At 33.9% G+C, this 23,681-nt stretch overlaps 1 protein-coding gene across 35 annotated transcripts in view; it reads left to right on the top strand.

Annotated features, from left to right (window-relative positions):
• Positions 1-23,681, top strand: part of RapGAP1 (Rap GTPase activating protein 1) — a 325,082-nt gene that overhangs the window by 137,425 nt on the left and 163,976 nt on the right. For 34 of the 35 annotated variants that reach the window (XM_074137179.1, XM_074137182.1, XM_074137152.1 and 31 more), the window contains one exon: positions 6,699-6,798. In XM_074137179.1, the coding sequence (XP_073993280.1) occupies positions 6,699-6,798 (100 nt within the window). Of the gene's footprint in view, positions 1-6,698; positions 6,799-21,748; positions 21,905-23,681 lie in introns of those variants that run through there. The other variant, XM_074137184.1, reaches the window with a different exon arrangement.

Below are 23,681 nucleotides of genomic sequence, written 5' to 3'. Positions count from 1 at the left end.
CAATTTTTTATGTAGTTTTCATAATCATTGTCAAAACCAGTGGTCCTTATGAAACCCCGATCAGTTTTTTGGCCGTAACTCCAAAAATGATGTTACAGCATCGGGGGTGGAAAATTTGAAAACTAGACCAAATAAAACATATAGTTTACTTCGTGGGTTTTTCCAGATTTCCGTTTTCCTAAAACGTTATTAGCGATTTGTGCGTTTTATATGGATCACCCTGTATAATTAAGAATGTTGAATCTTAACTGTAGCGAAAAAATTGGACATAAGTCTCGCCTTTTCCTCCCAAAAAATGAGTTCATTTCCTTTATAAACAAAGAAATACAAAAAACAAAAATAAAGGGAAAATTAAAACAATATTATCCTCAATGCTCCAACAAAGAAACAGGCATTTTTTTTTTCATTTTTCTTTCTCTTTGTTTTTTTTAAATCCAAATAAAGAAAACCCCGGAAAATGTACAAAAGAACTAACTGGCCGAGTAAAAGAGGTGGAAAAAAATTATAAAGATTACAGTTTTAAATTGCACAAGATTACTTGATATAATAAAAAAACTGCAAAATGTTAAAATGGTTTTTCCTAAAAGAAAAACAAGGAAAACAAAAAATAAAAGTACTCTCTCACAGTTTACATTTTCATTGTGTTTTCTCTCTTCTTTTTTATTTCATTTTTTATCAAAAGAAAAAGTTTTTGGAAGGTGAAAAACAATTCCTTGCTAAATATAAATGAAAATGCAAAAGCTTGCTATTTAAAATAAGAAAATTTCGAGAAAATGAGAGGGAAAAGTTTATTTTAATATCCAGTTAATGGAGTTTGTCTTTAATTTTATTCAATGTCCTTTTTTATGGCAACTTTATTTTGGAGGGGGCCCGGATTTTATTTTTTACTTTATTGTTCTTTGGTTTTTTATGATTGAGGTTCCGTCTGTCCATGGATTTTGGAAGTTATTTTCATTTTCCTGTTTGTTATGTGTATTAACTTTAGAAATATAATTTTATAACTAATTTGCGATATCCAATACCGTAGATAGTTCTTAATTAATATATAACAGTGATTTAATAGATTGGCCCAATTTTCAAGTAAGCAAAGTAGTAAATCAGCATGTATAATATCCCTCACAGAATAGAGATCAGAGTAAAGTTTTGGAATCTGTGGATTGTGAGAACTTAGGCAAAAGCCTTAAACTCTTGCCTCTAGTGTACCTTGACATTATCTATGAAAATATTTCTACTATAGAAGTGTTAGGGGCAATAATAAATCTTAATTCTATCTTAACGGGGGAACTGTGTAAAACTAAAGTAGTCGTAAGAGTGAATCAATATGGGGGTGACAAAGAGGCTGAACGAGGTAAAATGTCATTATAGCCCCAAACGTAACCTCCTACCAACTGCTAGCTATTAATTATATCATAAAGTGGGTTCTAACAAGTAGGTTGGTAATACTATGCTGGCAAGCCTGTTGAACTTGGCAGAGGTTGGCACCACTTACTAGGGATAACGGCAATATCTCTTTTCTCTAGCATTAAGTAATGCCTATTTTTTTTCAGGTGGGCTTTAAGATCTAAATACCATACTTTTCTGTAAATTCCTTTTATTAATCATTAAATAAAACCCAAGGCCTAGATAGGGAATCGAACCTTGTGTCACAAAACATCTTAGCTTTGTGCTTAGGGACTCGTCTCTAACCACTCGAGGGTCTGAGGGCTCGTTTGTATTAAAACTATTACATTTTAAGCTCCAATAAAGTTTGTCTTGTTTACAATAGCATCCATGGTTGCTCTGGAAACTCAATGGCGAAAAAAATTTAAGTAGTAAGGTAATGCCTACTTTTTTCCAAGCGGGCTTAGCGGTCCAAATTAGGTGTCGTGGACGAATACGATTAACAAACGTACTTTACAATAAATTTCTTATATATACAATAATTTCTTATAGGTCAACACCTAGACCGGGAATCGAAAGTACCATAATATATCTTGTTTAGCGAGCCTCGTTGGATAATTCCAAATGAACCAAAGTCGTCATATGGCTAAGCCATCACCGAAATCAAAGGTGTCTTAAAGACAAACTCAAAGCCCAACACAAAACTCCAGGACTTACTACCTATCATTCACTTAATTTATCATCTTGAAGCCCAATCTATTTGACCGCTTCATTCAAGTTCAACATGGAAATCAGTATTATTCAGTTAGTCATAAAACTGAAGCGAGCGTTCTACTGAGCAGCATCTTAGAGTCCATCCTATCAACAACCATCCAGGAACTATCCTTCTAACCTATCCAGATAATGATTTGCAAAATCTGCAAGGATATTCTTCTAGTATTTTATGATAGATTCAGAAGAGCATCCTTTTTATTAAAGTAATTGTTTCCAGGCGGGGTTTAACGTCCAGCTACCAATTAGGTGTCGTGGACGGGGGCGGAAGCTCATACTTTACTATAAACCATTTCTTTCTAACAAATAAAAATTAGTCCTACTCGGGATTCGAACTGGAGACCTCCCACATATGAATCCACGCTCTTGACCACTAGAACCAACACCCTTCCCGCATTCTTTTTATTATTTTTAATAACAAATTTTGTATATTGCTACGTGGATGAACCACAAAATGGCTAACCCAAACCTATTTATGAAATACCCTACTACATCTGCAATGCAGTAATGTGACAATAACTATTTGGCTAGTTACCAACTATCGCTGCCAATTACACAGGATCCGTATAGATTTACCAAATACTATTTTAGAAATCTTCCATTAACCCCCTAACCTCTCGGAAGGCTATAGATTTCATCAGGCATTATAGATATCTGCTTATTTCCTCCCTCCATGTTTTAAATTATCATAAGTAGGTCTGTTTTATATTTGGAAGTCCATATTTGGCTATCTGCCATTGAGTATAGCACGAAACTACCATTTATTTCCAATTTTTTTTATGGTCATAGGCTAAAATTTGCCCTATTTGTTATCATTTATTTTATTTACAATAAGAAATTCTCTCATAACTTTCACTTACACATAATTTACGTAATAATAATAATAAATTTATAAAGTTACTTTTCTGAAAGATAACGTTCCCCCAGAGCCTTAAAAAGAACTACTGGATTTCCACAGCTCACTATCCGATGATACCACAGTGTTGTCTGTAACGAGAGAACACTGTCTAGAAGCGGACGGTACACTTGAAAAATAAAATAAAATGTTAATTTTGTCTGTAAGTGCTTCCATTTCAGAATATTATCCTTTAAAACAAGTTAAACAATGAAATAGATTAAAATTCATTACACGCAAGTTATGCTGGTCTAGTATAACTTGCAATGCATATTTTGTATAAATTCAATTTTTGCTCCGATTTGGCATAAAAGTTCATTAAAAAATGGAGACAACGAATTGATAATGAAATTTTTGTTTTTATAATTATTAAAAAATAAAAAACTATCGCTAATTTATTGAATATCCTTTTAAAAGAATTCCTAAATTTATTGCAGAAATAAAGATAAGCGCTTTTATAGTCTCTCGGGTCATTTTATTGCAATGATTTTTTTTTAATGGCGTACGTAACATTGATATTTATTCCAACTCTTTTACGAGCTATCTTGTAACCTTATGAACTGTTATCGGAAACAGTAGAGTGGTCACTCTACTGGGCAGTAAACGTACTAATGTATTCAAACAGTTTCTTTCTCGTTTCCTATTTTATTGCGGTTCAATAATTTTAAACCCACCTGTTATTCTCTCAAGCTTACAAACAAATAAATAAATAAATAAATAAAATATTATTAATAAACAACTCGATTTTTGTAGCCAATCAAAACGATTGGTGCTTAAAAAATATTAGTAAATTTATTGATATTAATTTGGTAATTTTGGGCCATCTCTAAACATTAAAACCCCGGCCATTTTCGATTTAAAATTTTTATAAAAAGTTCTTAGTGCATTGTATGCGGAGGAGCGGTCTGTAACTTCGGGAGGTGATTCAGCAGCTCAAATGCAATAAAAAATATTCTATTCACTTTGGCCCGATTCTCAATAGTGTCCAAGATATTTGCATTTTTAACTTTTCCATCGATATTCGCGTTTTTCACCATAAAAATGGCCGTAACTTTTCTATCCTTTATCCTACAACAAGGCTGCTTATTCCAAACGAAAAAGCATTAAATTTTCTATAAATCTGCTTAAAACCAGAGCCTCAAAACGTTCTTATAACAATGAAATTTTTACTTTAATGTCTAAAAAATTCGTTCTCGATGATTTTTGTTAAAATTTTCAACTGCATTTTTTTCAATGATTAATGAATCAAGGAGTCACATAATTTCAGAAAAAGTTGCGCATTTATGGAGGTTCTTTTGATCAAAGTTAATTAATAATAATTCAAAAACTAAAAATGATTATTTTCTTTTTGTTCCTTCTCCAAAAATAGATTTAGAGTAAAATTAGTAGTAAAAAGTCGGTTACGCAAAATCCCAGTTTTCTGCAATTTACACCCCTCAGTTCGGGGTAGGGTTTTATTAAAAACCAAAAAAATCCATATGGTCTTGAAGCTCAATAAATGTGCAACTTTTTCTGTAATTGGGTGACTCTTTGAATTTATTAATCATTGAAAAAAATACAGTTGAAAATTTTAACAGAAATCATCGAGAACGAATTTTTTAGACATTAAAGTAAAAATTTCATTGTTATAAGAACGTTTTGAGGCTCTGGTTTTAAGCAGATTTATAGAAAATTTAATGCTTTTTCGTTTGGAATAAGCAGCCTTGTTGTAGGATAAAGGATAGAAAAGTTACGGCCATTTTTATGGTGGAAAACGCGAATATCGACGGAAAAGTTAAAAATGCAAATATCTTGGACACTATTGAGAATCGGGCCAAAGTGAAGAGAATATTTTTTGTTGCATTTGAGCTGCTGAATCACCTCCCCAAGTTTCGACCACTCCTCCGCATACACTCTGTATAAATACACACAATGATCCGATGATAGTTCAGTAATCGTAAATAAAATATGATCTAGCAGGCAATGACTTTTACATAAACAATAAATTATCTACGTAACCAGCTTATATTTCGTGTGAATCAGCTGGTAGAAAAAAGAACATGAACTTTGTTGTACTTCAATATTTAATAAAAATAAATAACAAATTTTTACTATTCAAGGCTAAACACTGGATTCCAGAACTGTGTTTAGAACGCGTTTCTCATTCTCCATTGAGGGAATATCCCAAGCCAGATTATTTATAATAGTTATTATGTATGTATATATTCTCCGCCTTTATTCAACATATCATACTATCTCTTACTCTGGTTCCTCTTCAGCTGGGAGGGAGGTTACAAACAGGCTACCGTATAACCTCATTTCTTTAAAATAAAAAAAAACTGGTTCGGTCTTTAACGTTCAACTTGTACACACGTAAATATATATATATATATATATATATATATATATATATATATATATATATATATCAGTTTGTCTCTTTTTTTTTATTTTGGTAATGTTTAGTCGATTTTTTAACTTAGTGGGCGTGTGCCTTCTGTATATTGTCACGCTATCTATGCTCTTCTAAGCTTGAAATATATATATACAAACCTAATATTCAATTTCCTACTTACTTTGTTTTGGCTTTTTTTTTAAATATTACGTTCAGGATCCTAATATTAGACTTCGAGTATTATTACATTATATTACGGCGCTACAACTCGAGTCCTGGCCTCCCTCATGAGCATCCACCATCCTGCTCTATCCTGTGCGGCTGCTTTCCAGTTGGAAATTTTCAAAAATCTTGCGTCAGCCGCCACTCCATCTAGCCCACCTCAGTCTCGATCTTCCAGCCCTTCTTGTTCGGTGAACAGTCTCGTCTAACACCTTCCTTGGGATCTCAGATTCCTCCATCCTAGCTAGGTGGCCTGCCCAGCTCAGCCTGCCTGTCTTAACCACTTTAACAATATCCGCTTCGGCGTAAAAATCGTACAGCTCCCTATTCTTTCTTATTCTGAGAGGGATGAGGACGCGAAGGAGGAGCCCCCGGACTTGGAAGAAGTGGTAGACGCCATCCAGAAAATGGAAAATAATAAGGCGCCAGGAGCAGATGGGCTATCAGCAGAACTTTTTAAGTCGGGTTGTGAAGAACTCCACCAAGCGCTATACGATCTGATTTTTGCGAGATGGATTAAGCAGAAAATGCCACAACAATGGGGAAGTGCAGTTATATGCTCTTTGCATTAAGAAAGATGACCAACTAGAGTGCACCAACTATAGGGGTATCTCCTAAGTTCGAGAATTATACTTCAAGTAAATTTACCGAAGGAACTTCAATTTCCCATCTCACGTTTACTATTCAGTAAGTGCTCAATTTAAAGTATTATTAAAGTCAGTATTTAAATGAAGTCTGCAAAAGGCGTTTTACGAGTATGTACATTTTACGAGTATAATTCCGACATTTGCTTTTTCTTTTTTTGTATTTAGAGATCACTATAAATAATTAATAATTTTTTTTTGTTAATGAAAACTTAATTCCAAATTTGGCTCGATCGCAATACTTTCTGTTTTAAATTGAAAGAGAAAAAGAATAAGATAAACCTTGTCGTCAAAATATCTTCAAAGTTCTGTATATTAGTCAGAGAGCTACAAACATTTAATAATGAAAGTCGCTACTTAGTTTGATTGCAGAAGAATTAATATTTATGTGTTTGTGTGTGTGTGTGTGCAGGACGAAAAGGAGAGGCAACAGGAAGCCCGGAGGCGGAGATGGAGAGGCGTACAGCCAGGCCAGTCCGCCGCCGGATACTGGACAACAAGATAAGTGCAAGGTAAGTTTAGTGCTGTGTGTTTCTTTTTGGCATGAAACTTTAATGACTCTCCAGGTGCTTTATTTCAGGACTTATTGTTGCATTCATTTGAATAAGTCTTTATTTCAGTATAATATAATTATGATTAGGCTTTTATTTTGTGTATATTACTACAAGTGGATAAAAGTGTAGCTAAAAAGTGTACTGATAATTGCATTTCTGACTGTAAACACGTCGAAATTCTTAAGGCCAAGAAATTCCACAATTTGTGAGCTGTTTTATGCGAGTTTTTTCCTTATTGAGCTTACTCTATTGCCAAGTTTTAATACGTAAAGCCTACCTAGAAAAATACTTATCGCTTAGAGAACATATCCGGTGTCCACTCCATTTGAAAAATTTTGACAAGCATTTTGTGTTAAATAAATAATTACGAAAACCAATAATATAATAATTCTCTTCTAACAGAGAATTAATAATGGATACGTTTCTAATTAATTAGATGCACATAATTAGAGACAGCTTAGAGACTAGCATGCAATAGTAGAATATAGATTAGGCAAATTTGTAGAGAACAAAATTAGATTCTATTAGATTAATAGCTACTAGATTCTAATTATTAACAAATAATATTTTTCTATTCCAATCTCTTTGACGCAATCTCTGCCTTTGATACACCCACAATAGCCACAGCCTTGCTCTTTTTGGTTTTATTATTATAGTTCTATTATTTTTAAATTGATCTGCGTGTGGATCGATTTGTTGAATCGATTTTTCAGTTTGGTTTTAGATTTTTGTATAAAGTCTTAGGTTTTCTTTGAAATTGTTAAACTGATTCCAAATACAATTTTAATAACTTCTATTTAAAACAGTTTTTTGGTGGAAACATTCTATTTAGGGCAACTTCTAGGCGAGGCGGTTGGTAAGGTTTCCCTCTAAAGGGTTTTGTGGGATCTCATCTGAAGCAGGCACATCCCTGGAATCCCCTAAAATAAGTTATAATGGAATAAAAGTTACCAACATACATTACAACTTTCAATGAGATTGTAACAAATGTAAGGAAATCTCTCCCTAAATTTAATAAAATCCCTTTAAAAAAAACCTTCAGGAAATTCATGTTTCCCCAAATAAGTGATTTTACAACAATCTTGATCCTTAATATTAATCGTTCTAGAAATTATCATGCGGTATACCGAGGTAAGGTTCTTTGTAGGGAAGCCTAACTATTACTCCTTCTCCCCCTCCAAAAAAAACCAGCCCCAAATTAATTCAACCAAATCTTTTAAAAGTGTAGCATGTAGAAATAACAATAACACTTCCTAAAGGTTCCGGTAGTTCATGATTAGACCAAAAGGAATTAAAAGCTAAACCATGAGAAGGAAATGAGTTTAATGCACGACACCATTTGCACACCATAAAACTTGACTCCCCCACAATTACTACTCTGGGTCACACACCTGTTGCTCACTCATATAAATTGTCATATTTTCTCAACTCAAATTGGCTTCAGTTTGTTGTGAAATATTGCTGTTAGAACTACCTAATATTGTTTTCTATTTTATTGTTTATTGTTCTGTTTTTGATATCAATTTTGGGCTGCTATTAAATATTGCTGTCCCGGTAATAGTGTATTGATTTTTGGGCCTCCTGTAACGGGAGAACAAGATATTAAGCTCTTGGTAATATATAAATTTATTCGATCGGTTGATACAATATCAAAAATTAATTTTTTAAATTATACCTTTTAATATATTTTAGAGATGTTTCTTACAATATTCAACTATTAATTATTCGCATTACTGAAATAATCTCCAGACGAGTCTCTCTTGAGATCATGAGCTCCATGATCTGTGCGAAGAGTAAGCATTCAAAGTGTACTAGAGCTCACTTAGAAGATCATTGATTTTATCCTGTCGTAGCATGGCATGTTTATTGCATCTCTGATCGGTTTTAGACGTTCATCCATCAGCAGAGGTACTTTCATTCAGTTTCGAGTAGAGATTTCGACTTATATTTCCGTCCCACACAACATTTCCTAACTTCTAAGCCAAAAGAAGCCTGGATAGTTTCATTCCTAATTTTTTACCATACTCTAAATTCTAAAGTTTATCCAATAATCTCTGATTGTAGGCTAAGAATTTCAGCGGCATCTAAATTTAGAGCATTTATTTGAAAAATATTACAGAAAAACCAAAATAAATTAATTTTGAACATATTCAGCTAGCCTAATATCGTGTAGATAAAATAACTGCTTTGTATAACATATGTTATGACATCACAATCTCACTCTCAGCTGATTCTCTACAGTAAAATAATTAATATTCTAAAGCGCATGTGCATAGACAATGGTGACGTTGAGAGTGTATAAGGTGAATTTCATTTCTAGAATAATAAATCTGAACTCTTTATAACAGTTAATTACGATGGAAACTGTACATATTTCTTATAGATTATCAAAAGATTTTGGTGTTCAAGTGAATTTTGTTAGAAAGATATTGGATTATAATAATAATAATAGTTATAATAAGGGAAGGGATTAGATTAGAAGGTTAGCGTATTGGATTCCCACGTGGAGGTCCCGGGTTCGAATACAGCTGCTGACCCTTAGATTTTCTCTCTCTAGGGAGCTTCTTACAGCACACTGCCCGGTGATGGACAGTGTTGTCTGTAACGAGACACTATCCAGAGGCCGGCAGTGCACTGAAAAAAGCTCTGGGCGCCAATAACTTTAGATGTTGACGCGCCTTAAATCATTTTTTTAAAAAATAGTAATAATAATAGCCATTTATTAAACATTATACAGGGTTTTCATTTTAAGACGGCTCAAATGCATTTCCTGCTTAAACGGTTGATCTGAGCGAAAAATGGTAGAGGAAAAATTTGTTGCCCGTCGCCTCTAGTTTCAGAATATGGGACTTGATTTTAGATTCCTGCCCTAGTATTCGTAGTACGAACTCTCACTTTTGGTCGCGCGTCAGCCGCGTATGCGGGCAGGAATCTAAAATCAAGTCCCATATTCTGAAACTAGACGTGACGGGCAATAAATTTTTCCTCTACCATTTTTCGCTCAGATTAACCGTTTAAGCATGAAATGCATTTGAGCTGTCTTAAATTGAACACCCTGTATATAGAAAAACATATAGTAGGTACATATAATAATAATAATTATTGTTATAATTCTGATTATATAAAATATATTATCAAAACAAACCATCTTTAGATGGTGGAAATAAAAACAACAGAAAGCAAATTCTTAAAGTGACTTTACCGAACATAAACATTTATAGATTTTCATAAAATACCGCAAGCACGATATCATTTTATATGTGCATAAGTATCTTTGTCTCTGTCGGTTGCATAGCTGCATTTTTATTGGTTTTTCTTTTTTTAAGGATTTGTGCTAGCGTTATGGCCTAGCCAGTTTTATTACTTGAGGAGGGGCATGCTTGAGAGGTACTGAAACTGCAAGTGTAATCTACACCAGAAGAAATATGATGAAATTCCTTGCAGTTTTCTTTTAATATTTCTGACTAAATTAACTTTTAATTTGATAATAATTTTTTCTTTTACAAAAAAAAAACTATCAAGTCGTCAAATATCAAAAATTAATCAAACAGGAATTCATGAATATCATTTTAGTTCCGCAGAAAAGATCAAGAGACCAGTGGCAGCTAAAATAAAAAATAAACAACCAATAAAAATCAAGCAGCAAAGAAATTTCAAACCTCCTTCTCTAAAACGACTCTCTTGTAAAGTTCCGTTATAATAAGTTTAAACTCATAAATGCTTGGGCTGGTGTAAAACTATAAAAAGCGCAAACGCAGTTCTCAAAAAATTAACCGTAATAAACCGTTTGGACAGGTTTGGACAATCTCTTTCTGTATCAAGTCACCGGTGACTTCCTTCCCTTTTCGTCCAGATTATTAAATAATATGCCGAGATACTGACATAATTTTCTATTTAACCACTCAAGCTGTAAGCAATAAGTGTTGTTTATCTCGGACAAGTGGAGCGTTTAAAGCCACCCAACAACTTCATTATTTCATTTTTTTAAATAATTAAATAAATATAGGTTATACAAACAATTTAAAAAATATCTTCTTCGCTAAATAATGGGGCCCAATACTAAATCAAATGGTGGGAGTCATATTAATTAATAAATTAATTTTCACTAATTGGCGCCATTGCCATAAAAGAAATAAACATTGGTCTTGGAAAAGAAGTAGACCATTTTTCTGAGGTAAAGGCCCATCTTTGTTCAACAACGCCATGCATTTACTTTACTTTTTCTTTTCTTTTTTAATTCTGATATTTATCTCCGAAGGTAGTCGTATCTCCCATTGTACGTAGTAACCCTACATTATAGCAGAGAAGATTTCTGTTCAAAATACTAGTAGTTACTTTATGCCCTGCAGGTATTACTCCTGAATACACCTGTCTCTACCTGTGTACACTTCTGATCATGACTACATTCACCTTATCATGTCTACTTGATTTTGTAGAAGAAAAAAAAAAAACTTAGTTGGGTCATTCTCCTGGTTAGTGTAAATTTTCTAAATGCAGACATTATTTTCAGGATGAAACCTGGAAATTGAGAATGTGATTTGTTATTCTGGTGGGTTTCCAGTGATTCTTAGAGAGAGTCTACGATCTAGGTGGAAACTAAAGGCCAAATTTTTGTTTGATGTCCTTGTGGTTTCAGGGATTCTGTAATGAGAAAGTTATTGACATTCGGCTTCTATATATTGAAAAACTATTCCATATTGATTCAAGCGATTGACAGTTAATTTCTATGAGAAATAATTAGTTGAACCATGGTTTCTCAGCCAGTTAAATAAAATGAGGTCTTGGTTCCCAGTATTGGTTAATATCGTTAATTAAGCATGCAAATTGAATCCCTGACACACCTTCACCCATCATCAGAGGTTAATTAAACAATTTGGTGTAAAGACTTCGTCTTTACTTATGTTTACTTCTCACACAGCACTCGCTGACTCAGCATTGCTCTGACTCAGGAGTCAGCCAATATAATCTGGATAAAATCAAAGAATTATTTTTTCAAAAAAAACTGATTTTGTTCGCGTTTTTCTTTTTACTTTAAATTTGCGAGTTTTCTTATTATTCTTTCATAAACTTGGCCGGAAATTTATACAGTTGGTACAGCTGTTTATATAAGATAATGAGATAATACAAAGAAGTTTTGTATGTACTGTTACATAGTGCGTTGTACGTATTATAATTTATTTATTTTGTCGGTCCATTATTACTGTACGCAATGTGCCTACTCGTATGTTAGCAACGGTTGTTTTACTCGTACTTTTGTTTTGAGCAATTATTATTTTTGTTTGTTTTCTGTAATATTTGTGTTATTACTTTCGTGTTTTATAACAGTTCTATTGACCCATAATGTGTATTTTTACGAGATTCGGTTTAATTAACTTTTACGTTCACCACTTCATCCTTAAGAGATTGGCAAAATGAGGAAGATTCTAATGATTTTTTTTATTTCGCCAACCAACAATTTGTAGAAGACATGGTTCAAAATGTTTCGATAAATTTCGAGATCTTAGAAAACTAAAAAATTATTTTTAGCGGAAGAGCCCCCTCTCTCCCCCTTCGAATATAAGTTACTCTCTACAGCGAAAGACAATGTTGTGGAGAGTTATTGAAGAGATAGAATTGAGTTGAAGATTAGAGCGTTTCGTTGGACCTGACAGTTCAATAACACAGAGCCTATGAGTTGTTCGTTATTTATTTATTATTTAATGACTTAAGGCGCGTCAATATCTGAGCGTCCGGACAGTATTCTCTCGTTACAGGCAACACTGTCCATCACCGGACAGTGAGCTACAAGAAGCTCCTAGGAAGAGAAAATCTAAGGGCCAACAGCTGGATTTGAACCCGGGATCTCCGCTTGGGAAAGATTAGATCAATGGATCCTGTAGTCCTTTAAGTAGTCGATAGTACCCAATAAATTCTTTTCGTTTAAGTCGAATGTGTGGGTTCCACTTTTATCAAAATGCAGCCAAAGATATTGGACAACTTTTACAGCAGGAATAGGAAATTGATTCATAGTAGATCGGAGGATGAGAGATGCTACTTAGAGTGAAAGTAATGTTTTGAGATTTGGTTTCGTTTAATTTTCCATTTTTTTTAACAAACTCTCGAGGGAGATGAGATTGGTGCATCTTCGTGATCAAGATGAACAGCTTCTATGTTCGTATCATCTGGATAGATTAGAAGGGTAGTTCCTGCATGGTTGTTGATAGGATGGACCCTAAGATGCTGCTCAGTAGAACGCCCGCTACAGTATTATGACTAACTGAATAATACTGATGTCCGATTTGAACTTAAATGTAGCGGTCAGACAGATGGGCTTCAAGATAATAGATTAAGGGAACGATAGGTGGAGTCCTGCGAGTTTTGTTTTGGGACTCCTCTGATGGCTATGACGGCTTAGCTTCACTTGGAATTTGAGATGTGGTATTTTTGATTTAGAGTAAAGCACGTGTAGTCTGGTTCGTCCATCTAATTCGGTAGTTGGTATGGCCTGCCTGGGAAAGTAGGCACTACCTCCTTTCTTCACCTCCTTGAGTTTCGAGAGCAGCGATGAGTGCTAAACCAAGACCAACATTATTGGAGCTAAAACTACTGAATTGTTGCTGAACTGTTTCAATAAAAAACGAGCCCTCATTTTAAAGTAAAATTACATGAATATTCATTCGCTTTTTCCAACACGCTTCAGTTTTTAATGCACTAAAAAACTAGTGAATATTATTAGATAATGTGGGTCTCTCATAAACTAATCTAAAACAATGTATTAATTGTTCCTGTATTATGCACCATGATGTCAGTCTTCATTAAAGGTTTCTTTCTCCAATTCTTCATTTTGGAAATTCGATACAGAAATGCGGGTCTAATCGTTATATCTCTACTTCTGGGTACATTTAATTATTTATTTAGCCAATGATTTATTAATAAAGTTTTTATTTTCTTCTAATAATTAACGGAAGTATTGCTGCCGAGTCCTTTTTTCTTTTTAATTCGACTTTACACCGGAAATGTCTCTTTTGAATGCTTAAAAAAGTGATTTTTGGAAAAATGATCTGTATTAGTATCGATAAGTTGATAATGTTTTCAGATTATGTTTTCTATAGCATTAATATTAAAGAAAATTCAAGCATTTTTTAATAGTATTAAAATTTTACATGATGATGTCGCCAGGAAATAGAAAATTCGATGATTTTTCCAAATTTGAACTATTATCTTAGTTCGAAGTCCTCTTGGTGGTAGCACATCTTTTCTATTAAATATTAGCACACCTTTTTCAGGGACTGAATATTTTTATTTAAAGACATTTTGAGTTAATGGTTTTGGAGGGGGTACAGGGGTGAACCAGTAAGTATTGTCCATAGGCCTACTGTGTGTAGTACATCTAAAGTGGAGTTCAATGACGTATTGGACAACTTCATATTTTCCTCTGTTCTTGAGTGACGACTCTTTAATTTTTTTTTTCCAAAGCCATTACTTTTTTCCAATAAAAAGGTTATTACTCAGAAAGTTTTAGTCCCAATTCGATTCTGATGACACGGTTAGAAAGAGAGATAAATTTTCTAAAAATTGACACCATTTTGAAGCATAAGTTATTCTCCAAACAGCCTCGAATCTTCCTCCGAATGCTAGAAAAATAAAAGTAATGAAAATTGTAAACACGTTTTCTTGTAAAACAAACGTAATTTCTCATACGAAGATGAAAGGAATCCTGGAAAATGATATACCGTTTGAAAGCCCATTAGACAAGGAAACTTTTACTAAAAAGTGCCAGCACCTAGATTTGATAATGATCACGTAAGGGCCTAATGAGTTTTCTTAAAAATTTCGACTACTTTTATTTTTCCAGTATCCAGGAGGAAGATTGAGGCTGTTTGGAGAATAACTTATGCTTCGAAATGGTATCAATTTTTAAAAAATTTATCTCTCTTTCTAACCGTGTCATCAGAATCGAATTCAGACTAAAACTTTCTGAGTAATAACCTTTTTATTAGAAAAAAGTAATGATTAAAAAAAAAATTAAAGTGACCTCACTCAAGAACAGTGGAAAATATGAAGTTGACCAATACGTCATTGAACTCCACTTTAGGTGTACTCCATACAGTAGGCCTATGGACAATACTTACTGGTTTACCCTGTATATATTGTATATATAAATCCAACAGCTACGTTTCTTATCCTTAATAAAGACACTGCATACACAACATATTAACTAATCTACGTGAGTTGTGCGCGATAAGTTAAAAAAGAAAAAAAAAAATTTGATCCCAAAAAAAACTATAACTTGATGATGAAATAGCAGTTATTATTTCTCCATACCCAACGAAATGACTGTTCGCACTCTGGCGGCTAAAGGAAGTGAAAGTTATTTAGAAAACTATTATTTGATTGGATGATAAGAATCAATATATTTATTCACACATAGAACGTGTATGTCTTGTTGATTAATGTTTTATGTATTTCGAAAGTTGAAAATGAAATTGAATTTAGAAAAAGTGAACATTAGATTATGGTAAATATAATCTAGTTTATGAAGCTGCTCATTCATTACACTGATGGTGATATTTTAAGGGGGGGGGAGCCAATCTCTGTCTACAGAATGCCATACAAAAGATAACTATTTACTAAGAAAATTTGAATGCAATTTAAAGTAGAACTTAATGGGCAGTGAACAGAATAGGGGAAAGCACATTCGGGAAAGTGGTACTTTTGGATTTCGGAAGTTTGAAAATAAAATATAAAAAAAATGGGAAATTTAGCAACACGATTATCTTTGCTTTGTAGCGTACAAGAGTTGATGAATATTTCATGGAAATGAAGAGGGTTCTCTATAGTGATACCTATCAACCATTATTTCTATGTACTGGGTAGTCCATCACTAGGATGGCCATCACGTCTTAAATCTGGCTGTACTATCGTATAGTGTGGTCCTATTTGTCTGTAGAGAGAGAGAGGTTAGTGGTTTTGAGGAAGTCAAATATTGTTTCATTTTGGCTGGAGTTAGATCACGTTATAGGCCAGTGAATCGTAAGGCAGGTAGTGAGCCTAAAATTGTATTTAATGGTAATTGTGACACCCAGGGCCGGATTTAGATGAAAAGAGGCCCTAGGCTATTCCACTTATGAGGCCCTTTCTACATTGATACATCACTAAAACAGTGTTTTATTGTTCACTGTTTTTAGAATAGTGAAATTTTAATTTTGCTAACTATTTGAATGTAGGCCTCCTCTTGATGTTGAGGCCCTAGGCTGAAGCCTAGTTTGCCTATAGGAAAATCCGGCTCTGGTGACACCGCAAGATTGGCAAGTTGGTGAGGATACACTTGTCTGTGTGGCAGTCTTTTATGTCCAATTCGGAGGTGGCTCAAGATCACCTCTTCTCGACGTTAAGGTTGGGAAGAGGAGCTCCATCTGTTAACATTACTTTTTAATCTCTCTCAATTTATTGACAGTGATGAGGAGCCCCATCTCTGACTCCATTTCTCTAATTCACTTTCTTTTTAATGAGAGCAATGTAGTCCTATTCTGGAAGCTCCCGATATAAGAAGTCTTACCTCTTCTTCAACACTCTTAAGAAGTGCTCTTAATGGAAATGACCCGTAAAATATTTCAAATGAAAGTTCTAGATTAACATCCGGTACAAAGTAGGCGCCATTTTCAAGGAAATTTCAATAAAGAGAAACTTCCAATGGCGTGATTTTTTTTCAAACCCAAAATTTGAGCAAAAATATTTAACCCACTTTTATAATAATGATCACGATACAGGATCATCATACGTAATCCTAAATTAGTACTTTAGAGAGAAGCCTAACCACTTGTTCCATAAGTGCCCATAATTGAATTTTCAGGAAGTTGTTTTAAATAAACGTTTTCGGTCGTCATGAATATCCGTTTTTGAAATCAAATTGAAAAGTTAAGTTAAAGGTGCCCCTGTTTTTCGTCTTTAAAAATAAAAAAAAAACAGATTTTCGAAAAAATTGGCATAATCGCGAATGTTTCATTACTTTGTATTAGAGAAAGTAAAAATATGTTACGTTTAAATTTTGTTTGTGAGTCATGGCGAGTCACTTTGTTGACGGAATTATTATTCACCAAATAAATGTCAGAAAAGGTTTTCTGTTTGTTTTTTACCGTCACAATAGACAGGCCGTCGTAACATATTGTGTAAAAAAGTAACAAACAAACCAACAATGTTACCAACCTCTACTGACAAATAAAAAAAATACCTAAACTATTACTACGTGAACTACATGGTAATCACATAAAAGCTACTGGAGATAGCATTAGCATTGCCTAAAACTTGTTGAATGACTAATACTTACTTAATTAAGGTGACGATTCTCAGAGAGGTTTTGAAACTCCCCCCCACGCATCACTGTGATGTTTTATATTGTGGAAGAGGTGCGTTAACCTCTTTCGCTTAGTGTGTTCGACTGGGTGGACAATTTATCATGAAGTGTTAGGCGACACTCTGCCACTCCCTAACTTCATGATGGTCTATATAAATTCGATTATGTTCAACCTCCTGGTGATATTGTAATTGAAAGTTTTGAGATCGATTTTTGCGATTTATTCATTTTCCACCCGGAAATATCGTTTTGGGTCCTTCTTGGGTCCGGAAAGAATGCTTTTTAGATAATGGATTGAGTGTGCGAACAAAATACTTAAAAAAACGGAAACTGTGTTACCAGTGCTTTTTTTCGTGCACTACCGGCTTCCGGGCAGACTTCTCTCGTTACAGACAACACTGTCCATCAGCGGACAGTGAGCTGTAAGAAACTCCTAGGACGAGCAGCTGGATTCGAATCAGTGATCTCCGCGTTGGAATCCAGTATCCAACCACTTTGACCGGAAAATACGTATAATAAGTGTTTTAACTTCCGCTGTACTAAGTATACGTAGGTACCCAACCTTTATTTGAATAATTTTTTAAAGAAATTTAGTTTGAGGATATTCTTTTCAAAATTAAATTTGAGGCGCGTCAAAATTTGAGGTTATTGGCGCCCTGTACACTGGTACCCAGAGTACACTGTCGTTCTCCTATTAGATCAGGAAATGTGAATTTACAGGTAGCTTTAATAGCTTCGTTTCTCTCAATAAAAACACTAACAGCTTCTTATTAACTCGTATGAGGTTAGATTTTCCCCGGAGACTTTCAGATGGGGTTGATCCTGGAATACAGAAAGATTGGAACTTATTTTGTGAATTAAATGAAAAAAATCCGTTTAAAAAAAAACAAAATGATATTACGAAATGTGAATTACAAAAGAAGGTATAAAAAATCTATGATTCTAAATTGAATGATGATGGATCATATATTGTTATCTTGTAATAAGGTTTGTTTGTGTATTTTTGAGGGGTAACATGCGATGTCACAGTATGTGGGGGAGCCGTGCTGCCCAAGAGATTATCTCAGTGACATAATATAGTATAATACACATACCCCCAATCGTTCTTATATATACATATCTTTATATGTTTATTCAAAAACAACTGTAATAACAATCTCTTTGCGAACAGTAAACAAGGAAATGTTATTATAGTATTTAGGTAGATCACGGTCTTTAACACCTCACTATTAACAATAACCGGTTCCCTATACATCTTGCCACTATTGCTGAGCAATTGTTAGTTTAATAAAACAGTAACAATTCGCTTGGGACCTTCCCATTGTTAACAGCGTTGGGAAATTTATTATTATTCTGATAATAAAGGAAATCTTTTATATCTTGTGAAAGGGCCAAAATTAATTAGGAAGTTATGAGTCTGTGTAGGGCTGATATATCGCAAGTTCATGTTCATGGGGCCTTCAAGAACCCCTTGGTGAATTACTGGATACTTCGCTGGAAACAAGGTGAAATAATTACAAAGGAGTGTATTTAGACCAGTATTTACAAGTAATTTTTAATAAAGATTCGTGTATAACTCGTCTTTTCTTAGAGTTTCTTGATTTCGGCTAGACGATTATTGAACTAAATAACATACACTAAGTAACAATAAAAGGCATTTCTTGAACTAAAAAAACCGTAGTCTCTCCAACCTGATTGGCCTAGAACTTGGTACGCAGAGATAGCACGATGAATATCATTGTAGAAGATCAACGTTTAACTACCATGAGTCTGTTCTCTAGAACAGCCGTTCAAACCCGGTTAAGAAAACAGTTTCAAAAGGAATGCAGGTTATGTTAACTACAGTTCTAACATACTACTAGTCTAATACTTCCTATAAACGTTTCGTAATCTTCTCATAACCAGCAACCACTGTCAAGGTAAGTACTTGAGGAGGGGCAAAAAAAAAAAAGAAAGAGAAAGAAATATAAACACGTAATCGTTTCAGAATACCACTGGATAGAATTATCTAGTTAGCAGTATCGAAAACAACTTAGAAACCGTTAGAGAATTGTTAAATTTTTTTTTTTTTTTTGTACTATCCGTTTCCTGCTCGTAATGGCAAAATATTGCGATCATGGTAACTTTCAAAATTGGCTGCAAACTGAAATGTAACAGATTCTGAGCTCCAACTGAGCAAAGAAAAAGAATGTATGTTAACACTTTTCCAAATAACTACTCGTATAATTCCTAGAGTCGTAACTTAAAAATTTTGTTAAAAGTAAGAATCTATGAATAATATCTCTTTTTTTATTATTATTAACGAATACAATTAGTAAATAAACTAAACTTAATTGCTCAGAAAACTTCTTTTAAAACAAATTCTCTAATATTATTCCAGACCATCAGTTTGGATTTAGGCGACAACACTCTACTGTACAACAGTGCCATCGAGTGGTAGACACGATTTCATCCTCCCATGAGAAGAAAGAATGTTGCTCGGGTGTCTTTCTCGATGTGAAGCAAGCCTTCGATCGGGTTTGGCACCCGGGCTTGCTCTGGAAACTCAAAGACATACTTCCGTTCACTCACTTTCTCATCTTGAAGTCCTATTTGTCAGATCGTTATTTTCAAATTCAAATCGGAACATCGTATTCAGCTAAACATCGTAATGAAGCGGGGTGTTCCTCAAGGAAGCATCTTAGGACCTATCCTTTATGTTATATACACAGCAGACGTACCACTCCATCCTGAAACTGTCCTCCTAACTTATGCAGATGACACAGCTAAACTTTCTCCTCACATTGATCCGGTAACTTCACACAGACACCTTCAAACTCATCTCTTTTCTCTTGAGAAATGGTTCAAGAAAATGGAAAATCAAGTTAAATGAAACCAAATCTCAAAATATTACTTTTACTCTCCGCCGCATCACTCTTCCACCAATCTTCTATGACTCAATTCCAATTCCTCCTGCCAATGTTGTGTCCGTTATCTTGGAGCTGTATTTAGACAAAAAGACTGGACTTGGGACCCGCACACACGACTTAAACGAACTGAAGTTAACAGGCGTTATCGACTACTTAAAAGACTAATAGACCAACGTTCAAAACTTTCACTTAATAACAAACGACTGATTTACAATTCCATACTAAAACCCGCCTGGACGTACGGTATTGAACTGTGGGGTTCAACGAAACGCTCCAATCTTTAACGAATTCAATTGCTTCAGTCTAAAATTCTCCGCACTATCGTTTCAATGGCTCCATTTTACGTTTCAAATCTAACCATCCACACAGACCTGGAAATTCCGTTTGTTGGTCAGGTTGCTCGAACTCGTTACAAAAGTGTTCATCAGAACTTGCACTCTCATTCCAATCCTCTCGTCCGCCATTTATCCTCTCATCACCTCCCAGATCATCCTCTCAGACGATTAAAACGCCTGTGGCCTCGCGATTTTCTCTCCTCTGAAGAGAGTAGCTAATCCTGGAGACGACTTAGGGAAGTGTTATCACTGGGTAACTTCTCCCCTCAATTAGTTAGTTTGATGTCAGTTATTGTCATTGTTACAGCGTGTCTAGCGCTGGTGAAACTTTACAAATAAATTAAAAAAAAAAATGCTCAGAAATAACTTAACAGGTTAGCATTTCCAAATTCATCCCAAGAGCCTCTCTAAAACTAATTCTTATAGAAAAAATTATACAGGTACAAGTTAAATATTTGTCTGTTTGTAACGAGTTACGAAATATTGTGAAAAATTGAAAACTCAACGTGGAAAAGTTGTCAAAAACGGTACTCTGCCCTTTTTCCAGCAATCTGTTAATTTAAAAATAATATTTTGCTACCTGTTCCCTTTATTTTTTGCTTGCATTAAAAATTGGGAGAAAAAGCAAAACATTATCTGAGATAATCGTGAGATTTATCTGAAAATGTTTCCAAATCAAAAGAGTGTTAGAAAATTTCACTAAAGACTTGGTCTAGATTTACTTGATTTTGTAATGTCTTCACGCTTATATTTATTTAAGTTGCACGAAGTGTCACAAGTTTTTTTCTCTTTTGGTTTAAGAAACCTTCAAGAAATTGGTTAAGATTCCCATGGTAATCGTGTGGATATTTAAGTTATCGCTTTAAGATAGTTTCGTTTACCCATCTGTCTGTCACTTTGTAATTACATCAGAAAGTCACTATTAGTTATGCATTTGCATCATGCTGTTGCCATGATCGTACCCTTCTATTTCTTCTCATTGCTTGCAATAGGCCGAATCGCTATCGTGCAGATTTTCTATGTTACGTCTTCAACGGAAGTACAGTTTTGGGATGTGTAATGGGGATTTTAGCCGATTTAATTTTATTTGAAAAAAAAAGGATAGGGGCAGACTATTTTTAGCAAACATTTTAATATTCTAAATTTAAAATAATGATAATTGCGATAAGTTTAAAGAATTACATAAATAATTAAAATAATTAAAAATAAATAAATAATAAATAAAAATAAGTTTAACTTAAAACAAACCTATCTGTGCCATCTATGAGTAAAGTTAGTAACTAAAATAGTTCATTTTTTTGACGCTAGATATCGTCACCATGTAACCTTCCCATAGATCTAGGTACAGGGATGTTGTACTGATAATGGCCGTACGTTGCCGTGAGTTATGGTTTATCTCGGTTATCTATTTACTCATTCATAAGCTAAACAATATCCATTAGTGATAGATACACGTAATAACAAGTTTTTTTTAGACTTTAATGGTGGTAAGTACATAATTTGCTAATATTATTTAAAAAGTCCATTGATTAGTGAACCATCTACTACGTATTTACGAGGACATGTTTTATTTGTAGTGCCAATCAATGTTTACTTGAGTTGTTCATTTACATTGTCACTTTAAAATGATATTCTAATCAACATTTTTTGCTTGTAATTTATCATTGAAAACACTAATTGTGGGTAATTCATTTATTTCAAAATGAAATTCATTGTTAATGAATGCAATAAATTCAAATTCAGTTCAGCTTGATTTCATTCTTATTTCCGATACAATTACTTATATGCTATTTCATTTTAAAGTTTACTTATTTTGGTGTTAACTCAGATTAAGTAAATCATTATTTGATATCAAAATATAATTTACAACGTTTGTCTGATTCTAGTTCACATTTTTAATGTGCTGTTTCTTGTTTTAGTTCTTTTTTGCTTAATTCATTCTCATTAGTTATTTATCGTGAGTAAGATCGCAAAGTTATAGTTTTGAGATCTAGGATCAATAAAGTGATCTGTATGTAAACTTTCTAGCTCAAAAACCTCAGCAAACCCAAACTTTATATTCATTTTGAGTACTCCTTTGGGACATGACAGTAACTTAAAGGAAAAAAATTCCTTATCAACTTGTACAGAGAAGATCTTTCACTTTCTTTATAATATTCAGGAAGCTGGTTATGACGGTTACCTGTAAACTCCGATTTATAGATTACATACACATATATAAAGTAACTTTTGATGCAATCAGTTTTCAAGAAACTGGTAGGTCGGGTGGGTATAAGTTTCTTATCTTGTGTCATTTCATTGTAACGTACGATCTCATCGCTTTTGTAATTTTAATTGGAATTATTGGAGTGAGATATTTTTTTTAAGGGAATAATGGCCCCCAATCAAGGGAAGGTTTCAGTGCCAATTAGTTTATAAGGGTACTTTCTGCTACAGTAGCCCTTGTGCCTGCAAAGGCTGATTGCTAATTCACTCATGAAATTACAGGTTCGAGATTGGTAACCTTTTTGTTAGCGATTTATAAAGTTAGACTATTTCCAATGTGTACAAAGTTCAGTATGTTTTTCTAACATATGTTTAGTGATAAAGTTAGATTGATAAACGATCTGTATTCTGTGCATATCAAAACAGGAACATAATCTAAAGATGTTCACTAATGTTAGTGTTAGAATAGTTTTTCTTTTCTTTTTTTAGCATAGATAGTTCTGTTTAGTTCCGTAAGATGGTAGATTTTTTTTTATTTGATTTTTTTTTTTAAGACCGGTTCTGTGTGTTCTTAAGGGGAAGAAATGTTACACAAGTACCCGCTCATATATTGTTTAGCTGTTTATAAATATTTGTGTATATATATCTTTGTGTAACTGTGTTGTGTAAGGTTATATATACAGAAGAGTTTACAGCAAGGCTTCTTAATTGATGCATAAATCTCTCATAGTAGTCACCACTACTAACAGTACTCGTACAATCTGCGTCCGTCTGGCTCTGTACGTGTGATGGTGGTTCTCAGTTCGTGGTCGATGTTATCAGTGGTGCCTTGCTGGCCACAATATATTCCCTGGTATTGGCTACTGGTAGCACTTCTACGTGTTCCTTTTAGTTTTCCACACCTCTTTTGTACAATATCATAGTTAGTTGCTCAGTGCTAGCAACTTCACACCTGTCATCAAAACTAATTTGTTTCATTTTTTGCTCCTTCCTTGGCTAATCTTTTGGTAAAGAGGTTTTTAACTAATTGATCTCTGGGTGTACTCAACTGGCGTATCC

This window comes from Rhodnius prolixus, unplaced genomic scaffold (genome assembly GCF_049639745.1).
Source record: "Rhodnius prolixus isolate KJV_2025 unplaced genomic scaffold, Rpr scaffold_5, whole genome shotgun sequence".
NCBI lineage: Eukaryota > Metazoa > Arthropoda > Insecta > Hemiptera > Reduviidae > Rhodnius > Rhodnius prolixus.
This window is presented reverse-complemented; position numbering and strand designations above follow the sequence as displayed.